Source organism: Tympanuchus pallidicinctus, unplaced genomic scaffold (genome assembly GCF_026119805.1).
Source record: "Tympanuchus pallidicinctus isolate F22 unplaced genomic scaffold, pur_lepc_1.0 scaffold3, whole genome shotgun sequence".
In the NCBI taxonomy this organism is placed as follows: Eukaryota; Metazoa; Chordata; class Aves; order Galliformes; family Phasianidae; genus Tympanuchus; species Tympanuchus pallidicinctus.
In genome coordinates, this window is record NW_026294747.1 from 42,446,153 (window position 1) to 42,458,760 (window position 12,608).

General features: G+C 39.7%; 1 protein-coding gene across 3 annotated transcripts in view; it reads right to left on the minus strand.

The window, feature by feature from the left end:
* EML5 (EMAP like 5) overlaps positions 1 to 6,859 on the minus strand; it is a 93,699-nt gene extending 86,840 nt beyond the window's left edge. For 2 of the 3 annotated variants that reach the window (XM_052693435.1, XM_052693434.1), the window contains exon 1: positions 6,478 to 6,857. In XM_052693435.1, the coding sequence (XP_052549395.1) occupies positions 6,478 to 6,674 (197 nt within the window). In that variant the 5' untranslated portion in view covers positions 6,675 to 6,857. Of the gene's footprint in view, positions 1 to 6,477 lie in introns of all 3 variants that reach the window. The other variant, XM_052693436.1, reaches the window with a different exon arrangement.
* Between the last annotated feature and the right edge of the window lie 5,749 nt (positions 6,860 to 12,608).

Here is a 12,608-nt window from a genome sequence, read left to right on the forward strand (position 1 = left end):
GCAGGCAAATTCTAGTCCCATTCAAAAATGAACAGTAAATGCTTTATTCTGCACTTCCAAAATACTTTCAATACATCAGATTAATACACGCAACTGATACTTAAAAAAATAAATGCACAAAGCTCTTAGCAAAAACAAACAAGCAAACGACTTGTACCAAAGGTTCAACAATTACCACTTCACACAACATCTGCTACTCTGGTACAGCCCATGCATTCTCACGCAGATCTAGAACTACTCAGAAAACTTGTTTTTCTCAAGAAAAAAACAAAACAAAACAAAACAAAACAAAAAAAAAAACAGAGATCATTCTCTCTTCTCCCTCTCCTTCAATTGTTTAAGATATGAACACAAAACTTCCCTCCAGAGTTACACACACCTGATTGTCTGAGCGCACTTAATACAAGCAGCTGGACAGAGCTTAACCTGGGTCTTCAGCACGAAATGAAGCGGTCATCAGAGTGGCTATCTTACCTACTGTCATGGCAATCACATGTGCTGTAAGAAGTGCCATTCTGACTGATAAGACAGTCAAAAGATACTCAAGCAAGAAGCTCACAGAAGAACTGATTAGTATAATTATGGCATAGTTTAAGTCCCATTAAGTCAGGAGCTCTTTTATGGAGGGAAATAAATTTATTATGCCCTTGAAGAACATCTGGAGATGACAAAGTAAGTGTGGATGAATTTCCCCTTAGTATGAACAGAAAAAGCATGGCACCATATAAGCTTAAGAATAAGCTAAGAAAAAGGCTTGATATTTAAGGTGAGAATATAAACTTTCTGGGAAGAAAAAAAAAAAAAAAACAGTCCCTCAAAAGACTGTATTCAAAAGGGAAAATGCCATATTGACAAAGCAGTGCACTGCCTTTGTGAATTAACCTATTTAAGCAATTTGAGTTGCTGTGATGGAATTGCATGCATTACATGATTTTACCACTTCACTGCATTCCAGGTGCAGCTGAGTAGAATCAAAGGATCTTTGCCTAACGCAGCCAAGTATAACGTTAGGATTCTTAGCAACAATAGCACTTTGCTGACTTACTTATGTTCAAAATTGGTGTCCATCAGGAATCCCAGCTCCTTTTTATGCAAAGCTGCTTTACAGCCAATCAGCCCCAAGCACACATTGGTGCACAGAGCTGTTTCCACCGTGGCCTTTCTTTGGCACTTCAGAACAAGACTGGGTTACCGAGACTATCCTCAATTATGTACACATTTCATAGGTCTCCTGTAATATAAGCAACATTTTGAGGTGTTTTTTGTGAAAAACATTTCAGATTTGAGGCATAACTGCAATATGGATTTTACTCCTGTTTTCTTCCAGCAGTGTTATTTGAGGAACCAAAGAGGGATGACTGGGCTACGATTGCTGAAATAACTTGGGTGTTTGCATTTCCACAAATAAGTATATAAACAACAGGCTTCCCTTCTAAAAAGTTAGATGTGGATTGTTTACAGTTCAGTGGTATACAAAGGATTTTTCACCAGAACAAGCTAAAGCATGTTTTTCCTCTATCACATTAGTAATGCAAAAGAAAAGGTCACAGATATAATGGGTTATTAAAAAACATCTGATGTGGCAACTGTGGCAATTCATTCAATTAGACTCCCTGGTGTGTGAAAAAACAAAGTTAATTGTGAAATTTCTAGCAAAAATTCATAATCTTCTGCCAAAACAAATGATAGACTTCCATATGATAAAATTTTGTAGCCATACATCATTTTCACTGTTTAACATTTATGCATAATTGTCATCTGGAGCTAGATCCATTATACACTACTCATTCTAAGCAAAAACAAGACAATAAAGTTGACCACAAAAATGCCCTAACTTTAAATTATTTGAATTTGTAACTGATGTTTTTAAGAACTAAGATGGATCTTGCAGATCAAACTACTGGAGGATTGGAAATGAAGGAAATAGAATAACTTCTTACTATGTTATTCCCTCTACTAGCAGTTATCCCTGTCCATGTCACAGGTGTTAGAACTAGATGATCTTTACAGATCCTTCCAACCCAAACCATTATATGACTTTGTGACACATTGTTATGAAACCTCCTGTTTGTCTCTTTTTCATAGAAAGCAAATTTTCTTTTTTCTTAGGGTTTTCTCATGATATGCATCAAATGAGAATGGAGCAAACAGAGGCAGAATGACAGGGTAAAAAGAAGTGGTGGGAATATTCAGCATTTTCCGAAAAATCCAATAGGTATTTATCAAGAGCATTAACAAAAAGAGGATGAGAAAAAGACCAGAGGCATTATTCAGAAGTAAACATGACTAATCATTGCACCGCTGAATTTCTGTCTACAATCTACCACTGAGATCTATGAAGGAAGCCTGGACTTGCCTCTGGGAGAGCATTTAGTGGTAGCAGATTCAAAAAAGCTGCTGACAAGAGTCTATCAACTTCTTAGATACTGACGTTTGGACAAACTTTGATAGTGCAACAGTTGGTAGAAAAAAATCTCCTTCAAACTGGGTTGGTGGGCAGTACTAACACCAGGGAGCAGACATGATTGCAGTGCTTTTGATTTCCGCAACTGCAGAAGTGCTGATGCTAGAAAGAAAAAAAAGCACATTATTCTGCCTGGTATACAAGAGGAACATCACAGAATTGCAAGCAGGATAATCTCTTGTAGAGTGAGCCAAATTCTGACATATAAGAAGATGACAGAGTGCCCAGATAAAGTGCCCAGAAAGACCACATTTCAGAGCAGATGTTTACTTCTTGTTCTCTAGGAAACAGAGTCCAAAACAATTCATACATAGTTCACAGCAACAGAAATAAGCACTGGTATGATCTCAGGATTTGGTTTTCCTTTTAACTAGAACCCTCGATTTCAGATAAAAAGTTGGCTCCTAGTAAAATTCCAATACTCCAAAGCTCACAAAAAAGTCACGGGGCAGTAAATAAAAATTTAAAAATAAATACAGGAATAAAGGAAAAACCAATCTATAAGTTCGCTTGGAGCATGCAAGTTGCACTGATAAATAGCAAAGGCCAATAGACAGACATGTAAAAAGGTGGGTGAGTCCAGAATTTTGAGTATTCATAACTTCCATCAGAGGAAGTACAGAAAAACACTTTAGCAGTCTCAGAAAAACAAGGAGCCTCAACATGAGCTTCAGTTTACATTATGCCCCACAGACGCATTTTCTGCAATCTTTATATAGATCAGGATTGAATATGATCTGTCTACAGTCTTTCAGATAAGACAATCTCATGCATCTCTAAGCAACTAAAATTATGAAAAAAGAACAAATAAAAGACCTAATGTGAAGTTATCAAGACATTGTTTCTCTCTCCTCAACTGTGAAGCGCTCAAAAATATAACTCATAATCTACTTTTGCAATTTATTAAATCCCACACTTTGAATCAGTACCCTTGCAGTGATAATTCACATGTTTTTACCAAATGAGCATCTCCTACATACAAACAGCCCAGGTTGGATCTCATCTTCTGCAAACACAATGGACATTCACCAAGTTACGCAGCTGGCATCAGACAACACTGCTGTGTTAAGTTAGCTGAGATTTCATCTACATCTATCTCCCTCACGTAAAATGCCTTCAAAAGCAAAAAACAACCAAACAAAAAACAACCTAATTTGACAGCATTCCCAAAAGTACTTCCACAGCTAAGTGGCATTTTACACAAGCACCCATATACAGAGAGGATCTCAACTGAAAAAAAAAATGCACTGATGCACAAAAAAAGCGATAGAATTACGAGTAAAAACACGACATTCTCCATCCTCCAAAACAGTGGGTTGATTTCTGGAAAGTAATTCACAGAAGAGATTAAAAAATAAAACCATAATAAAAAAATTACCAGAAAGCAAGATAGGTCCCTTTAGAAATAGATTAAAGCTGAATAACTGAAATTGTTCAATAATTAAAAAAAAAAAGCCTACTGGAACAAAACCAAAAGACCATTAGAAGAGACCCTAAGTGACCCTAACTACTCTCTTCTAAACAAAGGACCATTCAATACAACTAAGATACAAAATACTGAACTCTCCTCTTTTCAGTACTCACAGTTACACTGAGGCTTGGGGTGGAATTGTGATTAAAATTGAGGTAAGACTGGAAATAAATTTAACATTTAATTGTGTTTAAAAAAAAATCTTACAGTGAATTTATAGTTTTTTGTCTAATAAAAAGATGTAAAACTCCTCAGCAGACAAAAGCCAAAGTAACTGCTAGTGCTAGAAAGAAAATTCTCAACAGGAAAATATTCTTTATCTGTCCATTCATCCAATACTACTGTCTATTATTAAAGATAAAGAGCTAGTCTCTGACTTAAGAATTCCAATTCCTCTCTTCCTGACTGCTACTTAAAATTAAAATGTCATTCAAAGCATGCTAATGATGCAGAAGTTTTCATAATGAGAAGTACTAATAATATCACCATGTAGCATGCAACCTATACTGCTTATTCTTGTACTGCTTCTAACTACAGAGCTGTGCTCTGTATTTTGATTCTTTAAATACATAAGTTTTTCAGGTATCACACCTGCTTTCACAAATGAGATTCCATGCAAAAAGACAATCAGTCCTGTATCTGCTTTTCCTGAACTATCACAAACGTCTCAGCATTCAGGAGGTACTTGCTGAACAAGTTTAAACACAATACATTAATTTTTTTTTTATACAAAATAACTCAGTTTAAAGAATACTAATTACTGCATTATATAATCCCACTTTTGCCCCTCGTTTTCTCACACTTTTTTAAATTAATGCTTTAATTTTCTATGATTTTCTTTTTTTTAAAATTGAGAATCTGTTTTGGTATCCAAGTTTAGTCAAGAAAAACATTTGATGATTACATTTGGCACCATGCTACTTTTCAAAAAAGATAGAAGTGAAATACCAATCAATGCAAGTCTAATCTTACCATTAGAAACAGCCACATGGCTCTAAACAGAGAATGTTTCCTTAAGCATACTAACACTTATACTTAAGAAACATGCAAAATTCTAACTGTGTAAAGTTGAAATGCTTCAAAATATTTAATATTATTTTCTCTCAACATTAGTACAAGTCACAGCAGGAGTAACTCCAGCATGCCAGATCACGCTTCCATCCCATAAAAAGAAACCTCATAAAGTCATTGTTGTTATTCTTATGGGATGCTCTGCTGAAACAGTTACACAGAAGCAGTCATGGGTACACAGCATTAAAACGTTCACTATTTCATACTGTAGCCAGTAATCAGCCACTGCTTCCTTAGCTGGACAGTAAGTTGTAGATCTGTATTTCCTCCAGCACAGCATAAGAAGCGGATAAGGCACCATTAAAGAAATACCTCCTACTGGTTGCAGGTGAGAATGCTAAAGCATTAAAAGACATAACAGTGATTCAAACTTCTGATTCAATACTCAACATTTCAAGCAGAGCAATTTACGACGGTACACCGTCTAATTTTTTCATTACATTTTCAGCACCATGGACAAATACACTACAGGCAGGACAGCCTTGAAAGAGGCGCTCAGAGCCATGTTTAAAAGTCTTGAAAGCTCCTCATGCAGATTTAACTACAGAAAAAAAGTGGCCGTTACAGCCAAGTTTTCCAATGCAGATAAAGCAATGGATGAAAGACACAACGTGTGCTCTGCTCTCTGCACTCCTTACCTGTTACTCATGAGTAACACATACAGAAGACATGAATCGGAGCACTAACTATCAAAAAACACCCAAATGTGCTCTAAATGACAAAACTGGTTGCAGCTCTTACCCAAAAAGGAAAAGCCATGATATGGGAATTTAAAATCCATCCGCAATGACACCTACTGGAGAGGGCTGATGACTCAGACTCACATCTGCCCTTCACACTCCTCACGCTCTCTCACCGATCTCACAGCACTACCAAGCACACAAAAGCACCCCTGGGCGAAAGCACACTTAAGAAACAGCAGCAGCGGATTTCCCCTCCAGCATTAGCTTTCAGTTACATATTTTTATGAACTTCAGCACACTGTAACTCTGACTGCAAGAGAATTCCCGATCTGTACAAGCCTCGATTCTGCAGGGAAGGCTGCTCTCTGTCTCGAGATTACCCCAAAAGTTGCACGAGTTGCAGGCAGGCCGCTAATCCCGCAGGCATCCACCGCCTGCCAGCAGCGAGCCAGCGGTCCGCTGCCGCAGATTAACCTCCCCCACAGCGCGCGGCGGGGAGCGCACGAGGCTTCCGCTTCTCCTCCCGCCGGCACCCAGCGGGGCCCTCCCGACGCCCGGTGGCCCGCACAACTTTTGGTCCGGCTCCGGGACGCAGCGAGGCACGACCCGGGTCCGCGAGCCGCCGCCAGGCAGTGCCCGCCGAGCGCCGGGGCAGCGCCTCGCCGCGCCGCCCGTCCTTCAGCCGCCTCCATCCGCGCTCCGACGGACGCGGGAGGAGACGGGCGAGGGAGGACGCGCGGAGCCACGGGGCAGCCGGAGGATGGGGCCGGCGCCCGCGGCGGCGGTACCTGATGATGTCGTCCTGGTGCCCCAGGTAGAATTTCTGCCGGTGCTCCCGGGGGCTGTAGACCACGCCGACCCCAGCCACGAAGTAGACGATCTCCTTGGCGGCCGTGTAGTACAGGTTGTTGCGGCACTGGTGACCCCGGTAACCGTAGACCCACTCCAGCCGCAGGTGGCAGCTCGGCGCGCTCCGGTCAGCCATGTCCTCCCGCCCCCGCCAACCAGGTACGGCTCTCTCCCGCCGGAGACCCCGTGGGAAGGGGGAGACGGCTCGGTCGGCCGCCCCCTCCTCTCGGCTCGCCGTCCGCCGCGCTAATCCCTGCCCGCCGACATGAATGCCCGCCACCGCCGCTCTCCGCCGCCGCCGCCTCACAGAGGGCGCCGCCGACCGAGCCCGCCTCGCCGCCTCGCGCCGCCAGACATGGCTGCACTGAGACACCGCCCGGGACGCGGAGCGAGGGCGCGGCGCGTCGCCGCTCCGGCCCCCCCTCCTTCCCCGCGTCCCGGCCTGCGCCTGCGCCGTAGGCAGCGCCGTCAGGCGGCCGGGCGGCCTGCGCGGCAGGAGGTGGGAATAGGCGCGCAGTGTTGCGGGGAAGCGGCGGAGGTGGCGCGCTGAGCGGCTACCAGGGCGAAGGGAAGGAAACGACTCGCTATCGCACCTTCTTGGCTCACGTCTTTGCTGAGCTGTTACGTCCAGCTTTTCGTCTCTGTTGGCTGGGCTCTGTCTTCCCCCACTCCTCAACTGGATTTTGGCTTTTCACTGCTGTCCCGAACGTCCTAGCGCCTTGCTTTCCCTGCAAACCCACCGACCCCCAGCTGTCACCAGTCGCCTCACGTTGTCACTGCTTGCACCCCACGGTGCCTGAGTCTCATCCAAGAAGAAAAGGTCAACTGTAATTTTTAATGACTGGTAATTAACACCACTGTCTGCATCACGTACCTCACAACAGTTATTCCCTCATCTGTGCCTTAATTTCCTCATCTATGCAATAAGAGCACTCTCACCCGCAGATCCCAAAGCCACCAGAAAGTTGCTATTTTTTTAGAATCACAGATTCGTTTGAGTTGGAAGTGACACTTAGAGGCCATCTAGTTCAATTCCCCTGCAATGCACAGGGACACCAATACATCAGGTTGCTCAGAGCCTTGTCCAGCCTGACCTTGAACATCTCCAAGGATGTGGAATCCACCACATCTCTGGGCAATCTGAGCCTCATCACTCTTACCATAAACACACACATATATATATATATATATATATTTTTTTTTTTCCTTATATCAAATCTTTCACACAGAAAGTTATCATTTCCCTACATTACAGATGGGAGTGACTGCTCTGTGTTGGAGAAGACATCCATATAGGGGAGCCTCTCACCATATCCAAAATTTTGGTTCAGAGAACATGCTCCTTCTTCACATTGGAGACATTCTTCTGTGCTCCTCTATTTCTATTTTAATCAATGGAAGTTTTTTTTGTTTTTTTTGTTTTTTTCCTTTTAAGCCTTTCCTGAGAATTTAATATTCCTTTAGTTTTTTTTTTAAAAGGCATGTAAGAATATGCATTTAAGCATCCCAGACACTTAGCTTTATGTCAACATGTTCTCACAGTCTAGAACACCAAGAGACAGTATTTATCTCAAGCACTGACAATAAGGATTATGACACCAGGATCAGATGCAGCTTTCAGTCCCACATGTTCACTGAAGTCAACACAAAGCAAGTAACAGAAGTCTGCAGAGAGATTCATGCAGCCTGACTCAAGTATACAGACAAGGAAACTCCCTTTTTGATGAATTTTTTTTTTTTTTTTTTTTTGAAAGAGAGAAAGAAATCATGACAAAATGTCCTATATATTCACCATCAGATAAAGCAAATGTTACATCCATGAAAGTCAAAAGCATTCCTGCTCCCTAATATTTTCATCCTAGACAGACAGAGCACCTTGGAATTGCATTGTTCCCCCTATAATTCCACAGAATATTTTGAATATTGATACACATTTAGTGAAATTTCTGGTAGGATTTTTTAGCAAAATATAAGAAATTACAACTGTAAGACTAATTCATTTATAAGCTGACAGATGATAAAGTAAATTTGAAAAATACTGAACATACACAGTGACTGAAATAACCTGTTACAAGCTTTGGATGTTAATTGGTTTGATGATCAGCAGACAAAAGCATTTGTTACATATTTGACTTCCTCACTTGAAAGTGGAACTATTTTCATGCTTTGAATAGAGAATATATTAATTTTTTCTTTACTGCAGATTTATTGGATATTTAAACATGAATGGGTAAAAATGCATAATTGTCTCTGTGCTTGCAGCTACTGTATATAAACATACACTTTTGTCAGGTTATTACTTGAAGTGAAATTCTGGATCTCTTGAGTTCAATACTAATTTGTGTGGTATTAATTTAATGGAACTAAAATTCTAATCTGTATGTCTTATTCATAATTCAAATTGGAACGAGATTATTTCATTATGTAGTGATAGTGAAAAGGCTGTTTTCAGCCACGCATTCAAAAAACACTGTTACTGACTAAAACTGACAAGAAAAAATAGTGATGAGGAAGAAACTTTAATATGCAATGACATTGGTACTAACTGTAAGTTTTGGGTCCTATTTCTTCTGACTACTAGAACACAAAAGTGAAGTTGGAAAAAATATGCTTATGCAATGCAAGGGAGCAACTGCATGTCAACACCACATAAACAGCCAATATTTCCATTTGATTATTCCGGAATTGACTACTGTCTCTCAGATAAGGAAATGCCTGAGAGAAAATTCCAAGAGAAAAACTATTTGTAGGCATAGTTAGCTAACTTACATCTACACATAAGGGGTGCAAGGGAAATTTTATGCATTTGGCACCTGTTTTTGCCAGGAGCATCACAACAACTTCTTCTCTCATACCTTGCCTACTACTCCCACTCACCTCTGACACACACAGCTCCTCCGGCATCTACCAGCCAGCCACCTTTCACCAACACAGCAGTCTCAGGAACGAGCATCTTCTATCAGCGCTGTGCTCTTTACATCACACGTGTCCCGCAGGTCGCTGTCACGCACCTCTCTCCATTCCCTCTCTGCACTATGCAGTCTCAGCCACCTCCGGTCACGCTCAGGGGCCGGCGCGGAGCTGTCCGTGGTGCTGAGCTCGACGCCTGGGTTCCAAAGCGGCCTGGTCGTACTGAGGGAACACACGAGTTTAGGTGATAGGCTGGGATATGAGCAAGCTTTCAGGTAACTGAGATATTTGATGCGCTTCCCAAAGAGTTGTTGTTTTGTTGTTGTTGTTGTTGTTTTTTTAATAAGGGAAACGAAGTGCTTTGCCTCAGCTGCCTATGACAGGTTTTATATCTTTTATATGATGTCAGATAAATCACTGCAAATTAAGTTGTGTTAGCATACAGTGACACAAGTGCATTACTTCTCTAAATAGAATCAAATAAGTGACATTTTAATGTCTCAAAACACATAATTATAACATGCACTTCCTAGTATACTGTAAATATATTTACTAAATGCATCTTGTTCCACTAAATGGAACAAGGCTTAAAGAAGTAATTTCTTAAACAAATGCTCTTGGAACAGCTAATTCCAGAGTACAAGATGAGGGATTATTCTCTGTTAAGCCCTAAGTAATACAGAGTAGCTGGTTCAAGTAGTAATTATAAAATATGAGACAGATGAGCATCAGTGACAACATTAATTTCAACATCCTTGCAGATACAATGGTCTCAGTCTGTTATGGGAACACAATGTCTGAAAATAAGATTTATCAAAACTAAGTAACCTATTTAAGAGAGAAAGTGCTTAAGGACTGTCAGGAGATCCACCTGCTACCATTTAATAGCACTGAGGCATGAGCTAAACAAAAGCCTGTTTACTACTGGATAAAAGTAAGAAGGCAAAAAAAACAAGCAAACAAACAAACAAAAAAAAACAGCATGGCAAAGTTTGAAACATTAGCTAACTCCTTCAGAAAATGAGAAAACTGATAAGAATATATATCACATCAGCCAATACATAAGATGCAAGTTGTTATGGAATTCTAAAGGACTAAGCTATTAGTCCTTTAACAAAAGACGTAAAATTATTATTATTTTTTTTAACTAGAGGCAGGAAGCCTTGAAAATGATCGATAGGTCTACATCATCATCAAGTAGAAAATCAACCAATTAAGAATATGAAAATGGTGCAGAAAAACAGTTACTGATTTCTTCACCTCTCTTCTCAACACAGAAAATTCTAGGAAATACAAGCTGGGAATAAATACAAGAAAAAGTCACAGATGGAGATGTTAGGTCAAGGTGCTGGAAAATAAAGAGCAGCAAGTCATGAATGCATTATGTTGTATCTTGAAAAAATTCAATATGTTTTAGCTGACATGCTCTGATCAGCCCCTTAAAACCCTTAAAATGTCTTATGTTGAAGCAGTATCTAACACTGTTACTGTTTTATAAGCAGGTTCTATAAACTTGGTAACTGTAAATCTACATGCTTTCTTTTGGTACTGATGGACACAACAGATACAAGGGTTGGAATGTAAAGAGAACAATTACACATGTATGAAAGTAATTGTTATTTACATTATTTTTTCTTGCTTCTGCAATGATAAATTGCACTTTGATAATCATAGAAATTTTGCTCATTTAGTAAACGTTCATTCTGGGCACTGGAAGAAATAAGCATCCCATTGAGAAGACAATGAGCGTGTAATTATCACAATACAGATATCAATCAGAGCTTCAGAGCTTCATTATGGATTTATTCACAGAACTTTGATTTAGAAATATACTCAATATTTTCCTAACAGAGGGCAGGTAAAGGGATAGACAAGATACAAACATTGAAATTAAATTAATCCATCATTAGCATAGAAGGCAACAACTTATTCTGGACATTCTACAACAGAAATAAAGAGGTTTATGAAAGGAAGTGACACAAATACAGTAACAATCAGTAAACAATACCACCCAAAACTGTGGAGGAAGCATGATTGTTGAAAACTACATACTGGCTTCCTTAGCCTTGACAAGATCTTGTTCTAAGGCCTCTCTCATAAGCCAAATATTAATTCCTCTCCTACTAAGACTAGGAGAAAAAGGTTTCTACAGTGATGTAAATGGCACAAGTCTCATCCATCACAACTCATGGTGGGTTTTTTTGTTTGTTTGTTTTTAAATAAATGCAAAAGAACTTTTACATTTAGTTAAAGAATTTGTTTTTTTAGTAATATGATGTTTAATGTTAGCCTCAGCAGTTAGGCACCAATATTTGTATTCCTTCTTAAAATGTCTATCACAAACTTTAAAAATTTGCTCTAAAATTCATATTAGCACATGGGAACAGCTCATCAAAAGTTCATCAAAAGTTCCTTTTTTTTCCCTCTATAAATGATGAAGAAAGCACTACGTTTCAGACTGCCAATAATCTGGCACCAGAATGCATTTTAACTGAGCTGCTCAGTAGAGTGCTCAGGTTCTTTTCAGCATTGATACACTGTTTATACAACATGTATCTACTCACCACACACACATTTAGATTTAAGCAGCTTTTTTCAGCTTGCATGTTATGCACAGTTATAAGAGTACTGAAGTAATTCACCTGGGTGATTTGAAGAAGCATCAAGAATCAACACTTGATATAACATTTGACAATCTAAACAGGCTTAAATGAAGTGTACAAAGAGAGGGTGACTAAATCCCAGTGCATTTTCTATCAATAGACTTCTGATGGAAATCTGATTCTGAACTCTCAAGACTGATTTCAACTATTGGCTAAAGTACATCATGCAATTTATTTTAAATTCTTCTTATGTGACAGTCATCCCTGACTTCATCTTGCAGTATGATCTAAAATGATGGGAAGCAACATCTTGCTTGCATGCAGTGATATTTTTCTACCCATTTTCAATTTATTTCTTTACAACTAGGATGGATTATACGATGACCAAGTCCAAGGCATGCAGTTAATATTTTGTGGGGTAAGAAGAATATTTCAGGTGGCTGATGCAAATGATTAAAAATTGTCAAGTCAAGATGATGCCTTTTTACGCATTTAATTTAATTAATTGACTCCATACTATAATATTTGACTCAGCACTGGAACAGACTGGCTAAAGA